At 40.9% G+C, this 20,077-nt stretch overlaps 1 protein-coding gene across 1 annotated transcript in view; it reads right to left on the reverse strand.

Annotated features, from left to right (window-relative positions):
- Positions 1–3,348: 3,348 nt before the first annotated feature.
- LIX1 (limb and CNS expressed 1) overlaps positions 3,349–20,077 on the reverse strand; it is a 47,151-nt gene continuing 30,422 nt past the window's right edge. Inside the window, exons 3-6 of the mRNA XM_037153856.2 lie at positions 16,637–16,777; positions 14,203–14,298; positions 5,241–5,318; positions 3,349–3,636 (exon numbers count right to left, since the gene is read on the reverse strand). Coding sequence (XP_037009751.1) covers positions 3,349–3,636; positions 5,241–5,318; positions 14,203–14,298; positions 16,637–16,777 — 603 coding nt within the window. The remainder of the gene's footprint in view (positions 3,637–5,240; positions 5,319–14,202; positions 14,299–16,636; positions 16,778–20,077) is intronic.

Raw genomic sequence — 20,077 nt, forward strand, 5'->3', positions numbered from 1 at the left:
GTTTGCGTATGGTCTGGACATTTAGGGTATTTTAAAGCTCTGTGGATATTTCTAATGTGCAGCTGAAGTTAAGAACCATTGTGGTAGGGAAAATTACTTCTGTTTTCCTGGAGCCCTGGCTAACTGCAATCTTACTATTATTATGCCTTTAACATGATGAACATCATGGAAGAAATCTTGATATTTACATTTCTGCAAGGCAAAACAAAAATATCAACAACATATAAAAGCTAATATTTTGGATAATGGTTACCTGTGAGCATAGTCAAAAATAATGAAAATATCCTTAGTATGGCTCCTTTGGTCCTTTGGTGAGAAAGAAGGCTACAGCATGGCATAACTTGGAATTATCTGAAGTATTTCAGAGATAAAGCAATTATAGTATTCATGGCTCTAAAAGCTTTTCCTAAAGAAACAGGAAAGTGTTAAACCTTTATGATTTTTTTGCCTTTTTCTGAGACCTGGCTGATCAGACTCATAGTTGATGTAGGTATAATATTTCAAGGATATCTGTTGCTAAAAGCAGGTGAATGAGTTTTACAGTAGACTATAGCTTTTGAACAAATGGACAACTGAATTCGGATCACTAGAGGAACAATGACTTTATTGAATCTGTGGCATTCTGATACATTCACATGAATTTAGTGACCAGTTTACTTCAGGCTGTTTTTTTTTTTATTCATAACAGCGAATCGTATTTGGATTTTTTGAAAATTAAACTTATCTCTTGTCTAAAAACAGGGCAATTTTGTATTTAAAGGACAAGGACATTTATATTAGAAACAGCCTCGGGCAGGGGCTACGTCCCAGGGAGCTTGGGTCCCTGCTGAGAAGTTTATGGGACCTTAAGCATGTGTTCAAATTAAGACTTCCAAACTGGGGGTTCTTGGGCAGAGAAATCCAAGGGATTTGGGGAGGTTCACATACTCCCTGAAACTGTGTGTGTAATTTTAATTGTATATGCTTACTTCTATTTTCCTAGGAGAAGGTCCATAGGGTTTATAAACACAAAGGCTTTATAACCACTAAAGGTTAGGACCCAGAGCTCCATATACTTAAACTGAGACTCCTCGACTCTGGTCCCCTTCAACACGGTGTGTTATTGAGAACAGGATATAGAAAAGGAAAAACGATAATATTCTACTTTGCTCTCCAACCCTGCTCTGCTCTGGGCCAGGATTATAGATATTTTTGTGATGTCTTGACAGCCATGATGTCTTCGCTCAAATTGAGTTGATATGAATGAGCATCAGAGGGACCAGCACTGGTGAAGAATCTGCCTTTTGTGTCCTTGGCTGTAGCTTCCATGCTGTTCTGGTAGGAGGGGGCAGTTTGGACCAGCCAGGAAAAACAGATGGTGGCTAAGGGAGAGTTTCTATTTTCCATGAACAGAGTGGGTGCAATTTGCTCATTGTAGAGCAATCAGCCTGAAAAGCAAATGTGATATTTTCCCAGCTGACTCCTGTTCCTGCATCTGTTCAGACGGTGTCAGCAATGTCAGTGTAGCGGCCGTTGTCAACAGTTGCAAACGCAATAAAGATGGACCTGCCTTTAATTACACTCAGTGTGGGAAATTGTGGCTTTTTGCAAACAATAAAGAGTAATGACTTTATTTTAAAAACTACTGCAGATAGGTAGTTTCCTCAAAATTTATTCAACTTACAAATATTAATTCTAATTCTTTGGGGGGGAATATAAGGGAATAAAATTTTCTTCTAGGTGACATTCAGCCTCATTATGGGGAGGAATGTGATTTTTGTTAAAACAATATTTTAATATAAAACGTGTATAATGTTGCATAGTATTACCTTTTCAAAACTTCCCCCTGGTGTGGGAAATGTAATATGTGAAGTTTTCCCCTGGTGTGGGAAATTTAAATTGTGAAGTTTTAATTATTATGACTAATTCCAAAATGTATATGATCAATGCACAATAGTATTCATGGAGATTTAAGGAGTGCCAAATATTTTGGTACATATTTAGATATAAGGCTTAAGTATCATATTTTTGTAAATTTAAAGTAGCTATAATAGTTTTATCTTTCAGGAAAATTAGTTTCCATTTGCCTAAACAGGAAGGAAAAGAAAACTTATCTAAAATTGAGAAAAAATTTTTTTTTTAAATTTGAATTGTTGGACTAAATACAAGGGAATCCTTTTCATGTTATAGATATGGAAATACCTACAGGTGTTAAAGTTGTCACTGTTGCCACTTTAAAATTTGAATGACCATCAACCATCTAAAATTTAGTTTGTATTTGCTTTTGGTTTTCTAATCAGTCACTGGACCCAAGCCCTTTTCAAAGAGAGATGGCAATGTCTTACTTTCTTTAAAGAAGATTTCAGCAATTTAAACTTAAAAATGGCAATAGCTTTGAGCTACTGGTGGCTTATGCTCTCGAACAACAGTGAAGGCAGCTGAAGATTCCTTCTCTGTAATGCATGAGAAATTAATTAAATGCAACATTGTTAAATGCTAATAATTTTTCAAAATGTTTCGATCTTTAAAATACCAATAACCTTCTCCATGATAGATATATGACTGTGGTGGCAAACATAAAAACAAATCAATTCAAGTTATTTATTGCAAATTATAAGTGGACACAACTGATTGCAAGACTCATAAAAATTAGACACTCGTTCTATTAGGAGATTCTTTTTAATGGTTCTATTGTAGGTGATATGGAAGGGTGTGGACTTAAAAAATTATTATCAAATAGCATTTTAAGCCACATTGATTTTTTTTAGTATTTTCATGCTATTACTTCAAGATCTTCGATAGTAGGATGCCCAGATAAAATTCTCACTTTAGATTTGGTTTACAGCTAGTAGAGAGTAAGCTCTCTTAGCTTACAAAGCTTAGGAAGAAACTCTGACCTTTGAATCCTTAGCAAACAATCCATGTTTTTATTTAACTCCAATCCATGTTTTTTATTTAACAAAAATGGCTATCATGCTATTTTCCCCAGTCCCAGCTGCTGTTCTTTTGGAGGATGCTACCCTGGTCCGTTCTTTGAAACAACATATATAATCTAGAGGTCACATGTCAATTGGGCCTTAGGTTGGAGCCAAACCTGGAAAATATTTTTCAAGCCATCCCGTCTCCATCCTTTCATTCTGAGGTAGAACTATTGGGAGCATAATGAAAAATAAACTGAATTGAGTGGGAGGTTGGGTCCTATGAGGGTCTTACTGCTGCCAGAGGCTGTGAATGAAATGGGTGGGGAGAATTAGTACCGCCTTCAGGTACTAGCTGTAGCTGCTAAAGCCTCTCATAATCTCCCTCCATGAGCTTCCTAATGTTAGTGTTGGCTCTGCCAGCCTTTGGAGGAGTTGGAACCTGGCCTGGCTAGTGATAGCCACAAAGGGCTGTGAGGCTCAGCTTGTCATCACTGGGTGAGGAAGTGTCAGGATCGCTGTAGATCTGAGTCAGGGCTAAACTCAGGATTTCTTTCTTTTCCTTGTAAAACCGTAGTTCTTGTCCTGCTTTCCTGGCTTCCTCCAACTCCCTCAGGGCCATTCGTAGCTCTTGAGAGAGGATTCCTGGGGACTCCTGCTCCTTCATGATCCAGTCCAGGGCCATGTGGCTGCGCATCTTTTCATCCAGGGAATACTGGGAATAGTAGGAGATGACTTCCTGGGAGCCAAGAAACAAAGTCCAGAGTGTCAGTCAAAAGCAACAAAGGCACCTGTGTTCATGGCTTTTTGATGCTTCTTTTCCTCTGCCTCCCCCCCCCACACACACACCATGAGGGTTTTACCAACGATGAAGCCTCTCTGATCTTTACACACACTGAAGCCAAATCCCATGACATACTTCTTAAAGAAAATGAAGGACTAGCTGCTACAGCAAAGCAAAATCACTCCAGGTTGAGTTAAAACACTACACAAGGAAGACTCAATAAAGTTCACAAAATAGAGGCCCGACCTCACTAGAAAATGTATTGTTAGCATAAGGAAGATGACAGTCCAAATCACTCACAGAAACTGCAGAAATAACTTTAAAAAGTATTATGGCATGTAGGCATTATCATTATTGATATCATATTGGTACCTTCATGTACATGGTCTCTTACTTCTGTAAACAATTAAAAATCAGTCACTACCTGTCCATTCTCATGTGAAAAATTTGCCAATACATTGTAACGTCACGTGTAGGTTTGATGGAGACACTTTAAGAAGAGTGGATGCACTGCTTATTTTTATTTTCAAGAACATATGGTATTTATTTATGACCTTAACAAATTAAAAACAATCATGGAAAAGTGTTTATAACCAACCCTGCATATTTCAAAGGCCTTTTGTAAAATCAAAGGAAAAGAAAAAATAACCAAAGCCATTGTCAGCTACTCATTTCTTTTCCATCTTTGACATTTTGAAAGCCAGACTTTCTACGCAAAGAACAACTAAAAACTCCTGGGGCTGGAGTGCATGGAAACTCTTACATCCACCTCATCTTGCTGACTAGGGGCTTTGTTCCTCATACAAATTCCTGTTGGCGAATTCTTGAAAATAAACTACCATCCTTCAAAGTATAATGGTGGATAAAGGAGGGTAAATCTTTGAGGATAGTAGGTAAAAACCATCAAATACACAGGAGAGGGTTTCCCTTTGCCATTAAAAAAGGGGGAAGGGTCCTTTTCAGGTAGCAAAGAAATAGTGAGACCCCCCCCTCTGAAAAATAAAAAAGAAACCTCCAAAGCCAAGAAAACTGAGGTGATTAAATGTCAGTTTGCCCACTTTTATAATTATTTCTGTTTCATGTTGGGGACTTTGGTGGTGGTGAGAAAACTCCTCCTGCTGCAATCAGCTTAACCTCTCCTCCCTGAGGGGCTTCCCAAGTAGCGTGCTCTTGAGTTTCCTTCTGCATTGCAGAGTGGAGGACACGCTTTCTACGAGGGCAGAACAGGTAAATAGAGCATATTCTGCGTTTGCCTTAGAAATGAAGTCTGTCTTAATGATCCCTTCATCCTTGCATTCAGTACATGTATTTAAATCAGTCCTATGCCCAATGAAAGTTCTTAGTATGCATATTTGGATAGTTCCTGATTCAAACTTTGGAATATATATATATGTAATACACATACATATTCTTTTTGTTTTGTTCTCTGTTCTTAATAAATAAAGTACCAAATTTAAACAGAGAAAAATCCAAATGAAGAAAATCTCTTAGGAAGATTACTTACTAGCCATCTGCCATGTTCGCATGACACAAACCCACTCCGGACTGTGAAATCTCACCTGTCGGGAACACTTTGTTTCACGCAGGGCTTTCAGGCTTCCGTTCCAGTGTAATAGTTGGAAAATGGTCATCAGCTCCTACAACATGCAAACATCTGTCATTAGTCTCAAAACAGAAATGTGAAAAAAAATGCCTCAGTGACAGCTGAGCAAGGCATAACCGTGGTCCCCAACTCTATCAGGGAAGTAGAACACACAACATCGTCAGAACACTTTGAGATTACCAAACACTGAAGTCCCAACTTCTGTAGCATTCTTCCTTCCCTCCCCTGCTACATCCATATTTGCATAATAAAATGACTAAATAATTAATATCTTTCAATTTTAAGCAGTGTAAAAAAAGTTACATTGCTGTATTCTGAAGTTATCTAAATAAACCAGTGCATCTGAGAATAATGTGTAGGCAAGGTTACTCACTGCATCATTTTTGAAGTTGCCTGAGATGGAAAGCATTTTAAATGTTCATTTTTAAAGGGATGGTTAAATAAAGTATGATATTGAAGGGTGGCAGAATATGCCACCCCAAAATATGACACTTTGGTGTATTGATTATTTTTAGCAGAAGGCACCTGAAGACCAGCAAATGCAAGGAGGGGCTTTCTCTGAACTCCTCTTATCTGTCTAAAGAGAGATCCTCCAAAAGGCGCTGATTGTCACAATCTGTCCAGAGGAGTGTCACCAGCCAGGGGTGACTTCCTCTTATCACAGGAGAGGGTATTGGAAGTCAGCTGTGACGAACCATCAAGCCTCCCGTCTATTCTTTTTCTTTTTTAAAAATTTTTATTTTATTGATTATGCCATTACAGTTGTTCTATTCCCCCCTTCATTCCCCTCCACCCTGCATCTCCCCACCCCTACCATTCCCCCCCTTTAGTTTATGACCACATGTCTCAAGTTCTTTAGATTCTATATTTCCCATACTATTCCTGCCCTCCCCCTATCTATTTTCTACCTACCGTCTATGCTATTTATTTCTGTACCTTCTCCCCCCTTCTTCTCCCACTCCCCTGTTGCTAACCCTCCATGAGATCTTCATTTCTATGGTTCTGCTCCTGATCTAGCTGTCCTTTTAGCTTGCTTTTTTTTAGATGTGATTGTTAATAACTGTGAGTTTGCTGTCCTTTCACTGTTCATATTTTTTATCTTCTTTGTCTTAGATAAGTCCCTTTAACATTTCATATAATAAAGGCTTGGTGATGATGAACTCCTTGAATTTGATCTTATCTGAGAAGCACTTTATCTGTCCTTCCATTATAAATGAAAACTTTGCTGGATAGAGCAATCTTGGTTGTAGGTCTTTGGATTTCATGACTTGGAACACTTCTTTCCAGCCCCTTCTTGCCTGTAAGGTCTCTTTTGAGAAATCCGCTGACAGTCTGATGGGCACTCCTTCGTAGGTGACTGTCCCCTTAGCTCTTGCTGCTTCTAGGATTCTCTCATCATAGACTTCCAGGAAATCCAGGAAGCTCAGAGAGTCCCAAAGAAGTTGGACCCAAGAAGAAACACACCAAGGCACATCATAATTATATTAGCCATCTATTCTTCCAAGGGACCCTTTGTTTTCCCGAAAAACCATTTCCTCTCTCCTAAAAGGCCTGCATCCTGTCTCCCCTTGCCTTATTAAGATGGTATTTAATCCTGAATTCTAAGCTACCCCTGAAGGTCGTACTCGTTTTTTTCTTTTTTCCCCAGGTATCTCTCATGTATACATGAAGTATTCATGTCAATAAACTTAGTGTTTTACTCTTGTTCATCTGTCTTTTATTACAGGGGTCTTAGATAAGAACTCAGAAGTGTGGACAGAAAGTTATTTTTCCTCCCCTACAATTCATTCATACTACAGAATACATGGCAGTCATAAAGCAAGGATAAGATGGGGATAATGGTGGAAAGAAGGGGATGGACTAGCCAAAGGACATGAATGAATGACCCACGGATGTGGACAACAGTGTGGGGATTGACTGGGGCGGGGGCTGGGCTGGGCAGAGGAGGGCAGAAGGAGAAAACTGGGACAACTGTGATAGAATAACAATTAAAACAATTTAATAAAAAGTATTGGCTATGACACAATACAGTTTTCATAGTGACAAAAAAAGAAGGATCTCCAAGTTTTAATATAAAGAATCTCTGTGATGTGTTGTTAAAATAAAATAAAAGCCAAATGCCCAACCTGTATAATGTGTGCTGGTAGTTGATAAAAACAGAGTAGGTCTCTATAAACATTTTAAATGCCCAGAGAGTTCTGACAAGAAAGAAAAAGATTGGGTAAGAAGTTAGTCACCCATTTTGGGAGAGAAAAGGACTGCCTGGGGTAGGTGGGGATCGGGGGAGAACTTCCTCTGACAGTCTTATACCTCTGGAATTTTGAATCATGTGACAATATTACATATTAAGAAAAAATTTAAATTAAAAAATTAAGCCAAAAAGATGGCTTATAAAGAAAATCACTGCATGAAGGAATGAGTGAATGTGCTGAGGAAGTGGGAAAGGAATGTGTCTTTCAAAAGTGCCAGTAGGTAGAGTCCAGCTCAATTTAAGAAGCTATCAGAGGACAAAGAAGTGTCTTCCAAATTTCATACTAAATTTATATCTATATCTATCTATGTATAGATAGATATATATATAAAACATATAATGGACAGACTCTAAACACTATAAAATACTCCTAAATTTATAAATTCAGTCAAGAAAATTCCTTAAAATATGGATAGTAAGGTTGAATTGCCATTAAATACACCCATAAATATGTTTCTCATGGCTGGTACCTAGCCCAGTGGACAGTCTTTCTATCAGCACCGTGCCCTCCCTGCGTGATGTCAAGGGCGAGCTAAAGTGTATAGACATATCGAAGGTTTTATTTTCCTAATGTGATTAGAACTAGCCACCTTTCATTGAAGTTATTTGCATATTTTGTTTTTTCTTCTCTATTTGGTCAGAGAGACATTTATTGTGCATTAATACCACAAACCACAACCATATAATTATCAGAAAATAACAATACAATTAAGGAACTTCCTGGTAATGAAACTAGTTATGAAAACCTTACATTTAGACAGATGTCCTACTATTTGAAGAAGCTGACTTTTACTCTTTTTGCCTCATCATGAAAAAGTTTTCATTATGAAAATCAAGAGACACAGTCATTCTGAGATTTCAGACATCTTAGAATTACTAGGTAAATTTTAAAGCTGTAAGATAATCAGGAGAGCAATTAGCGCTATTCTTGTGTTGAAAATTGCTATTAGAGTGTAATATTTTTCTTCTTTTCAGTTTGGGATCCAGTTTCGGATTTTTGTCTATGTTCTACTAAACAGTAAGCACCCCCAGGAACCCACAGAGACCTCAGTAAACACAAAACCATCTGCTTCCGTTAATTAAAAGATGACATGGAAACCAGCTGAATTACTTCTGCCCCAAACAGAGACTCCGCTGTCTGCCCAGGGTCCTGGGTCCAGTGCCCAGGGAAGCTGCCCCTGTCATGCTGGCTCCCTTCCACTTGCCGGCGGGAGGATGGTCATCCTCCTCACCCACCCACTCTGATTTGTGTAAACTTCTATTGCATCACCAAACATTTTTTTCCTCTGTAAGTAACACAAATGGCTTTTCAGCAGTGTTGCTCTTATTTCTAAAATCCTCCAGGGAAGATGACCTTCTTTCTGCCTCCTTTCATTATGTTCCCATCTAATTCTTCCCCTCCTCTGTAGAGATATTAATCTCACTACCATTATGTAAAGTATATTGAAATAGTTCTACATTCTTTCTGGTCCACTTCTTTATTTCCCCTCCGAAGACCAAATTCACCAGCTTCAGATCTTCGTGAAGCTAACGGAGCCCCAGGAATTGTCTGTGTGGCTCCCGTTGATTCCTTCCATCAGAAATCCTTGCATCACTGCAGACTAGTGAGGACAGGGCTGCTGTGGACTCCTGCAAGGATTCACCTCCTGGTTTCACCATCATTCCTTGCTGCCTGGTCTTCTAATCTTGTTTCCTATCTATTGAAGTCCTGTCTCTTTATTTACTTTTTAGAAGACTTTATTTATTTATTTTTAGAGAGAGGGGAAGGGAGGGAGAGAGGGGGAGAAATATCAAAGTGTGCCATACTTTGATCGGTTGCCTCTCACATGTACCCCAACTGGGGTCCTGGCCCACAGCCCAGGCATGTGCCCTGGCTGGAAATTGAACTGGTGATGTTTTGATTCATAGGCTGGCACTCAATCCACTGATCCACACCAGCCAGAGCTGAAGTTGTGTCTCTTTAAAGGAAGTCTGTCCAATGAGCTATCTGTCCTCATTGCAGAAGTTTTTGTGCTGTGTTGCTTGTTATGTCTGGGTACCCTGACAGATAAATAAGAAATGGCCAACGGTTGGGTCAGGACTAGGGTGTGGTGAGTAAAACAAGATTTCAGGTGAGTCATGCAATTTCAGGGTCTTTTATTTAAAATTCTGTCATTATTTAAACTTTTGATATTTTGTTGGTTGTGAATTTTCATGTTAATTTTGACTTTTTACAATAATGCATTATAATATTACTTGTATTAATTACTGAGACTTTTGACGCTCCTTTACATTTTGTGCTTGTCTCTTCTTGCCCTTCTCAGGGGTCTGTCTCAAGGACAAGGCCACAGCTTCATGAACTTGTGACCTGGGCACACACACAGGACCTTGAGCTTGGTTCGATGCTGCACTGTCTTGAAATTCTTGGTAATTTTTGAACAAAAGGCCCTGCATTTTTATTTTGCAGTGGGCCCCACAAATTGCATAGCTACTCCTGATCAGCAAAGTAAATTTAACATCAAATGGAGAATCAAGCCCTGTGTTTTCTTTCTCCTCAGGGAAAATTGCAATTGTAGCTTTCATTCCACAGCTTTCCCACTTCATTTTGTCACTCATTCATTTTAAACCAAGTACAACTGGGCTCTGTCCTCACAGTGCTTCCTGGTAACTTCTCCTAGAAGAAACACACTTTGGCCTCTCAGCTGCTTTGTGGAGAGAAAATGCACACTGCCTCTTTCTGGAATTATGTCTGGGAGACTGGCTTGGTTCTGCGATTCATCAGAAATAAGAAAAACAAACACTGTGAATGGAGAGCTTGAAAAACAGGTGGGCACCCTCTCCCCACCCAAGAGAGTGGATTTAAAAGGAAATTTGTTTATGAGATGGGGTTTTAAAAGGCAACCTGGAGAATTTAGCAGAGATGTAAATAAACAACTCATCCTTGGATTGCATTAGGCTACAGAATAAATATATTAACCAGCTTCAGTCAAAGTCTGCCTTGAATCTGACCTTGACAAGACCCAGTGGCTAGTGCTGTCACCATCCCTCCCCCCAGACATCAGGCAGTTCTACCTCCAAACAGGCATCCTGGCTTCCCTCCCACGAAGTGAAGGTAAGCAGAAGCCTATCACGTTTCCTCTGATCGCTGCCTCCTTGACAGCCCCCCTGGAAAGCCTGTGGGCAGTCAGCAGACACCAGCCTTGTTTTTATATGGTATAGTCATCTATAGATACAAACACACATCTATTACCCACCAGGGGTACTGAACTGCTGTGTCGGCTGCAAAGAGCCCAGGTCTGTGGTCAAGTCCCATTATGTGCAGAAACAAGCTGGCGCATTGAACTTGGGCCACCAAGGAGTGTGCAGGCCCCACAGTCAACCTAGAACTGGCAGAAAGAAAAGGGATGTGCTGCAAGGCCTTTTTCCTGGGTTCCCAGCATCCCTGCTGGGGGAAAGGATTTTGGATCTTTCCTGTCCTCAAATCTTCCTCTTCCTATGTCTGTACCACATCCCGCCCCCGACCTCCTGTGGGAGAACTTATGAAGCATTTCTGCAGCGTGGCTGAAATTATTGTTTCATATATTTAAATACCTTACTACGTAGACCACACAAAAAAACACACAACCTCTACCAAGGCAATTAAAGTATTATTAAAAGGTGGGTCAGTACAGCCTATAACAGTACTTAAGATGAAATTTAAAAAAAATTTTTAAATCTTGCCTTCCCCATCTTTGGCAGACTAACCCAGCTGTATTTTTTTTTTTTTTTTTTAATCATTCTCGGCACTGAGACCTATCACCTGCCCCCTGGCCTACTCCAGCCTTCTGCCCCGCCCCCAGCTCCCGGCCCACACCAGGATCCAGAAGGCCTTCATCCTCAGCACCTGGTGCTTCCTGTCTGTGACTCCCCCTCGACGCTCCCCCACACACCGCTGCTGACTCAGTTGCAGACATTTCCAGTAACTCAGAGTTACAGGCTGAACTAACGCCAACCACTGACCCGGAGTTGCCCACTGCCCTAGACCTTACGGGTGATACAGAGTTGACCACCGATGTTTATTTGGAGAAGACACAGGCTTTGGAATTGTCTACTGATGTGGAATCAAACACCCCCAGCTTTGTGGAAGGAGCCGCCGAGGAGGCCACAGTAAGTGCCACTGGTGATTATTTGAAAGAGCCCACAACTAGAGCACCAGACAAGCCCAGCCCCCCGCAGGGAAAGCAACAAGTTCATCTCAGAGCTTGTTAAAATGAAGCAGGTTCTCCATTGGCTGTGATCTTTATTCTACTAACCACAACTTCCTAAAAAGATTAGGAGCTTCTGCACAGACCTACCACAGGAGTTTGAATAATTCAGAAGACTAGTGATCATAGGATGTGCCCAGTTGAGGATAAACATAGTGGAGAGAATTGTCCACAGGCAGGCATTTCCTAACCTTGTACCATTTAATATGGGATCAATAACTGTTCATTTGAAATGAAAATAATGGTTCTCAATTTTATGAAAAATCAGTACTAAATCATGTACAAACTACTATGTACTGGGGCAAGCACCATCCATTTTATAATAACATAAATACAATATTTTTGGTCGAGATTGAGAGGGGAGGAGAAATTTTTAAAAATGAGGTTCTTCTTTGAGGAAATCACTTATGCTAGATGCTTTGTAGGTGTCATAATATGTAAGTCCCGCAAAAATCCTACATAAGGGGCATTATGATTCTTATTTCATATGTGGAAAAACTGAATCTTGGAATAGTTAAGTTCCCAGGTGGCCAGTGGTAGCGTGCGCCTCACACACAGGTCTGTGTTATTTCTAAAACTCTGTGTTCTTTCTCTTGTGTTATGATCCTCTACTTGTTTTATCTGTTTGACCTTAGATTGCTATGAGAGGACATGGGGAAGGGCCCTGCACAGTTCTACCTTTTAATTCTGCAGCAAGGAGCCTAAAATGTGTAGTGTAGGGGACCTGCCCTGCTTCATCTGAAACCTTTAGGTCACACAAAATTCTCAAGGGAGTCCATCTGCAACCACAGGCACTTTAAGTAAAGCAGTCCTTCTTTAGAAACATATCTAACGATGGCTGTTAACCTTCACTGAGCATGTATGACATGGCTATGCCAGGAGCTATCCTGGACCCGTTCTGTATTGTCCCCTTCAATCCGTACAGTGGTACTGTGAGGTAATTCCACTACTGTTATTCTCCCTGATTTATATGCACATGAGGAAACAGATTTAGAATTGAGGAGCAGAGCCAGGCTGAAAGGGACCAGCCCCCTCCGAAGCCTGGGCTCGGGCCCACTGCGCTGATGCCTGCCCAGGTCTGCTCCAGAGGGCAGGCTTTAAGGGCACCTGCTCTCTTCCAAACCAAGAAAAGCAACATCAAAGGTCCATGAGACCATGGCCACTTAAAAAGCAAAAAAAACCAAAACAAACCAAAACTAACAAGCAAAAAAACTAACTGGATGACCGACATCTCCATAGGACAAGGTGAAGAAAGGCTATTGCTTTGTTCAAACAAGGTACTGATGGGGAAATACATTATTGGGAGAAATGGGCGGGGAGGACATATTCACCTGAGAAGTGACTATGCCACTGTAGGCAGGAAAACCATTTGAAAGGTACTGAAGAAAATATTTGAAAGTTTGTGGCCTCAGGGCTCAGCTATAACAACATTGTAAATTATTTCATGATAAACATTTTTTTTTGTCTGTAAAACGCTATATTTCTAATTGCTTCTTAGAACCTAACCTAAAAAGATAGAAATACTGGGGGTATGTTCAACTGCATTTAAGTTCAGTTTTTTAGGGGACAAACATTTTATGCTTCCTTACAACTGAATTTTCGTCTGCCCAGCCCAGTACGGAACAACAGCCGAGGGTGTGAGCTCAGAAACCAGATTGCCTGGGTCTGAACTTGGCTCTGCCATTTGCTAAGCCATAGGCCCACTTCTTTCAGGAAAGACATGGGGATAATATGTATATGTTTATTTTGAAGGTTAAGTTCTGACAGTATTTGTGAAATGTTTAGCATAGTGCCAAAGTAAGCATCCAATAAGTATCAGCTATTGTTGTTCTTATTATTGTTGTTATTGATATGATTAATTAATTTGGAAATAATGGATAACGTGGTTCATCAGCTCTGTTATCGCTTGTCTGAATGGACAAAAAAGGGTTATAGCTTGCTAAATCTTTTTATTTCATTAATGATAGGAAGTGGCAGATTGTATTTAATAGAAATACCAGAACTAAGGGGAGCCCTGTTTAATATACATTGTGGGAAACTTCACCTATGACTTCCGAAAATTAAGAACCAAATAGTCACAACCAACACTCCAAACACAGTCAACCTGCACTGCCTGACTTGGTTTAAAAGGGAACTTTGTACTGAAAAGCAAGCAAAATGTTAGAGTCCTAAGTCAGTGGTGATCCCTGCTTACTTCTTAGACTTGGGTCTTTTACTTCCCTTTAAGAAAGCAAACTGGCACCTTGTTCGCATGTTTATTTTATCCCACGAGGCCTGGCAAAGATGGAGCTACTGTAGAGGTTACATTAAAATGTCTGAAGCAAACAGAAAAAGTTGATCTTTTTCTGGAGAAAGGGGAAAAGGAGGTGTTAGTGATGAGAGTGGCATTCTCCCAGGCTTTTAGATTGGGCAGCAAAATGAACAAGCGGCAAGAAGTTGGGCACCTGAAATTCTAGCATGGTCTTCCCCATGTTTGACTCCAACATGTAGTGGTAGGCTCCAATGCTGGTGCTGGGGTCGTCCGCGTCGTCCAGGGTGCCCTTGGAGGGAGCAGAAAAGGGAACTGTTATGGATTCCCTCCTCTTCTTTGGGTGATCACGAACGGCAGCTGTGGCCCCACAGGGACCCTCCTAGTGTTATCCTGACTCTCCTGGTGTGCACTCTACCTCCAAGTCTCCAGCTGATTTGGGATAAAATCCTGTATCTCACCATGAGTTGGGAGAAAGAGGATTTTGTAATCAAATTGAATCTGGCTTTTCATCAGAATGTTAACTGATTATGTCTATTCACTAAAAGAATAATTGTCCCAAAGTAGAAATTCCTGAATCCTGGCACAGAGTTGTTTTTTTTTTCCCAAGGTTTTATTTATTTTTAGAGAAAAGGGAAGGGAGAAAGAGAGGGAAGGAAACATCAATGTGTGGTTGCCTCTCACGTGGCCTCCACTGGGGACCTGGCCCGCAACCCAGGCCTGACTGGGAAATGAACTGGTGACCCTTTGGTTCACAGCCTGCACTCAACCCACTGAACTACATGAGCCAGGCTTACACAGGGTTTTTTGTTGATGGTGGTGTTAATGTCAAAGTGGCTGTCCTCTGAGCATTGCCTTCATGTGTTATTAAACTCCTGAAATGATGATCTTGCTCTGATTCTGAGGATAGCCAGGCAAGATTATATAACTGACAAGGAAAGAGTTCTCCAGTTCTGTGGACCATTCATATTTTACTGCCATAATTCTTAATGGGAACTTTTATAATATGCTGGTGTACGGCCTAGAGACATGGGTCTTGGTTTACATTTTCACTTCTAGATCATTTACTCTTTAGTGAACAAGGTGGGTGGGTGATGAGTAGAAATGAAATTCTCCTTCAGTTTAGTTAGAGGGAGTGGCAATAAAAAAGCTAACATCAGTTCTGGGCCCGCCCTTCAATATCCCAGGTTCTTAGATTCTTGGGAAGGTGGGGAAGGTGGGCAGTGGCTTTGTGAGACTGAACATGTGACTGCCAGCATCAGATAGCAGCAGATTTATAGCTTTTGAATGCAATAACATTAACAAACTGCTGCTGAAATATTTATGTTGGCTCTTTAAATATCCCAGAGGAAATCCACCCAGGAGTCTGCAAACCTTATATATTCTCTTCCTTAGAAATTTCCATGAAAAAATGATAAATTACCTTTACACTGATGGCCCCTCCCTGCTCCTGAGTAAATTCCACACACAGAAATCAGGCATCATTTTCCTAAGTTCTCTTCCTCAAAGGCACTTGAAATTTACAGGGTAGCAGAACAAAGGCTTCCTTTCATCCCCAGAGGAGATATAGAACAGAGCTCGTGAAGTCTCCCAGCCAGGCCAACCATTCTGCCCCTTTCCTTATCTTCCTCTGTGTGATAAGAGCATTTATGAGGGGATAACTGCTAGAGTGATAAAGTCTCCCTCAGTATCAATAGCTTCTCCAGAATAACCAAGCCTTTACAATCAGACTAAGGGAATCAGGTAATGAAAATCTTAGGTGCAGTTCATCTATGCAAAAGATAAACCAGGAGTCCACTGATCCCTTTGGTAATGCCCTGTTCTGGCCCTTGGAGGTGGTCCAGGAAGAGATGCCTGCCACGGCAGGGATCCAAGCCTTCCACAAGGAATTGTGGTTTAGAGAGTGGAGGTAACAAGGATCAGGACTCCAAATAATTACGGGCAAATCACGCACTTCTGGATTGTTGAGAAAACATGCTATTTAAATTTCTAAGACAAAGTTTTTTGCTCTTAAAGCATTTTACATTTAGTTATGTCCATTACAAAAATTTTCAAAGCCCTCTGAAAGAAGTAATTGATTAGGCATGATAACTCTAGTAGTTAACAAATCTGGGGCACCCAGCTTTCCCATATCTAAGTGGTCAGCAATTCCATAAAAATATAGGCTGCAGCAGTCCACGGTGGCTGCACTTTTAATAAGCACTTCAGATAATTTGTAAGATTAGTTAAATTTAGGGGGAAATGAGCTAGTTAATTTGCCTTTAGATTAAAGCAGCGTGGAAATGCACGTGGTCTCAGGCCCTAAAACAAATCGATGCTCCTCAAACGGTAAACATTCAAATAAATAAATCAAGGCGGATCACGTTATCTACCTTGATTGAAAGCTTGATTAATTGTGATCCAGGGAAGTTAAAGAATATCACTGAGATGAAAAATAGGGAGCCAACTCCAATTTTGTGCTTTCCAATCAAGTGTTCTTTTTGGAAAGATGCTGCAAATTAATGATTTCATGGGTAAAAAATTAAGTCTGCACAATTCTTAAAGAATGCGCTCACTGCAGCATCGCGCACGATTCAAATGCCTCAGGATTCCAGCTGCAGCCCACTCCTCCCTCCCCTGGTGGTACTCACGCTAGTGGAGGCGACTGCTTCCTGCACACTCTCCATGATGAATTCCTTGGTGATCCTTCGAGAAGGCAGCTCGTTGAAGAGGGAGTTGATTAGGGCCACTTTAGCTGCATCCCGTCTGGCTTCAGCTCTACTTAAGCAGCACTTGAGAAGGGAAGGACAATAGGGTTCATTGAAAGATTTAGCATTCACCATGTTGTTCCTACCTCAATGGGTCTCTAGACATTTCTATGCATACATTTGCTGTCTGTTCCTATTCTTTCATACATATTGCCAATGCTCCGAAGATCATACAAATTTTCTTTCAGCCCTAGATTCCATGTAAATCTGTTGGTTGGGCTTCAAATGCTTTTTTGTCCTATTTCATAGTCATTGAATGGCTACTATGCGTCAGAGGCTTTACATACTCTTCTGGTAAATAATCACAAAAGTAATAATGGCTATTGGGTGCCAGGTGATTACATTCATTATCAGGGCCTTCCCCAAATCCTTCTTTTTCTTTTTTTTTCAGAGAAAAAAAATGTAAAAAAAGAAGGGAAATGGAAAATACTTTCACAGGTTCTAGAGTCAGGCTGCTTGGCTTCAAATCCCAGCTTCAGCACTTACTAGCTGAAAGACCTTGAGCCAAGTTAGTCTTTCTGTGACTCAGTTTCCTCCTCTGTAAATGGGAGTAATAGTAGTCCCTCCATAACAGGTTTGTGGATAGCCTCAAATAGTTAATATAGAGAGAGCAGTGAGAATATGCTCTCTCTGTATTAACACTCTGTGAGAACATTCCAGTCTTGTACTTTTTTTTTTTACCTCCAGGTTAAGCAAGGAGACTGCTGTCAAAATCTATTATTTTTGCTTTTCCAGCACTTATCTTCCATCTCCTTCTAACAATGCCCTGGTTTTCTTGGGGACCACTTTTCCACCTTGATTTCAGACTATGTAGTTTGGATGGGACAGGCTCCTTTTGGCCTTCCTGAAGTTAGCAGCCATAGGCAGCATATGATTAGTAACTCATAAAAACGTTTCTTTCTCCTAAATGTAATATTGCTCTCCTTCTTCCCAGCCTGGCTTTCCTGTGGCTCACATGAGTATGCTGATTCTTTTTTAAAAATTCTAAAATTTTATTGATTTTAAAAAGAGAGGCAGGGAGGAGGAGGGAGAGAAACATTGATTTGTTATTTACTTATTTATGCATTCATTGGTTTATTCTTGTATGGCCCTGACTGGGGCTCAAACCCTCAGTCTTGGTGTATTGGGATGACACTCTAATGAACTGAGGCTGGCCAGGGCTGTATCCTGATTCTTTTCTGTTCTCTCTGTCTCTGTACTTACCAGCTACCACTCCTATTCCAGTTCTGGCCTGGTGTGGACCCTGGAAGTCTGGATAGAGAGATGAAGCCCTATGAGAACAGCACTGTGCCTGGAGCTTACTACTGTTGCAACGCCCCAGGGTATGGTGGCCCCTCTCCCACAGCTTCTGTGAACTGTCCAGGGTCCTAGACCCTACTCCAAGACTCTTAGAGGGAAAGGCCAGGAAGAGAAGCCCAGGCCCAGGTCCTGGTCCACAGGGTGGCCAGGCATCCCTGGCTCTGCTACTTAGTGACTGTGACATGTGGGATGCCTGAATTTGGAGTGTATTTCCTCACTGGATAAATGAGGAGAGTAGCCTCTCTGATTTTGAAGCTTCCTGGTACCTAAAATGCATAATTCTCAGAGTCAGTAGTGCTTGGTGACTGATGTGAAAAAACAGGGAAAGGACCAAAGTACCACTTCATTTTGCAGTTTCGCAGCCTCAGGGACGTGGTAGCACCAGTGGGAGAAAAGCCAAACTCCTAGAGTTTGCTTTCAGCACCTGCTGCCTCTACCTTCTCTGCCAAACACCGACCATCTCGCACTGACCAGGACACTCCAAACTCACAGTATTGTGTCATCCAGAGGCCAGCCTCTCCTTTCCAACTCCACAAACCCAGTACGAGTCTCCTGAGCTGAGGCCCCAGTCCCACTGATTTGCCCCCTAAGACCTTCCTAGAACAGTTGTGACTACTATTACAAAGATGTTGCACTTGACTACGGATTGCTTTCTCCTGCCCCTGTCCCTACCTCCGGGCCTGGGAAGGGCCCTACATTGTCCTTGAGTATCTTCCAGAGTGCTGCCTCCCGGGATCAGTGCTAGCAAGTACACACGCACTATTAGTATGTAGGCAAAGTAATGACAAGACTTATGAAATGGTAGGAGCATGAAACCAAGGAAAAGAAATGTGTCACTACCCTAATAAAACAGAACAATCAATCAAAAAAGAAAAAATAAGAAAGAACTCATGGACACAGACAGTAATGTAGTGATTGCAGCGGAGAGGTAGGGGGTGGATGGAGGTGGAAGAGGGTATGGGAGATAAATGATAATGGAAAAAATACGATAAATAGTCACTTTCCTGCCAAAAAAATCTAGCTACTTTAACTTAAAACACAAAGAAATTTCTAAAGAAGAAATAAAGAATTGAGCTACAGATCTAAAATGTAGGTGAAAAGCAATTTGGGGCTTTTTTTTTGTTAGTGTGGAGTGACCAGCAAGAAGGCTTTGGGGCAGCTTTTGGCAGCAAGCACAGCTATTCAAGGTTGAGACCTCCCCAAAAGTGTAGGTGCCTGCATTAAACTGTGAAGTGTGGAGGGTGGTGCCTGGGCAGAGGGGTTGGCTCTGCATTATGGGCTTGGCTGGGAAATGATGGCCCACTGAGTCCTGAGTCAGCAGTATTTCACTGAAGCTTGGGTGCTACCTCTTTAGAAAGCCTTTCCTGATCACTCCCAAGGCCGGCTGGGATGACCACTGTCCAAGAGAGGCATTCACCAAACTGTCACATAACTGTCTGCTAGTACTTTGTCCCCCGACTCCAGGCAGTGAGCAGCCTGGTGGCAGGGTCTGTGACTGTCATCTTTGTGTCTCTGCACCTGTAGCATGGTTCATTGAATGAACAAGTAAATGTAGGAAATTTAAACACAAGTCACTAATGCACCTGCTAAAATGCTCAACAATCCTTAAAAACAAGAATTAAAGATATAGATTTATTGTTTTTGAAAAGCCCCTTTTAAATATACCCTGTATAGTATGCGTAACCCAGTAATATAAAAAATACATTAACATGTGAATTTCAGTGTATAATTGGACATTAAGCTCAGACACTCTGAGATTACCATTTTGCCTAAGTGTAGGATATATTTATTATTCTTTAGCGAATCACTTCCTCATTAAAAAGCCAACAAAATTTTTGCAACTATTACTTGCCATCTATAGGAGCAGTTCATTTTAATAGGAATTTGCTTTACAAAATCTACAACAAACCTACTGGGGTTTTAGAATTTACAGAATTAGATTCAGATCTGGGTACTCTTAAGACACTTTATGTAACTTTCTATCTAAATTATAGCATTTTGCACCACCTTTCATAGAGAGAGACC

The sequence above is a fragment of the Artibeus jamaicensis genome, unplaced genomic scaffold, assembly GCF_021234435.1.
Source record: "Artibeus jamaicensis isolate MK-2021 breed Jamaican fruit bat unplaced genomic scaffold, CSHL_Jam_final contig_3214, whole genome shotgun sequence".
Classification (NCBI taxonomy): domain Eukaryota; kingdom Metazoa; phylum Chordata; class Mammalia; order Chiroptera; family Phyllostomidae; genus Artibeus; species Artibeus jamaicensis.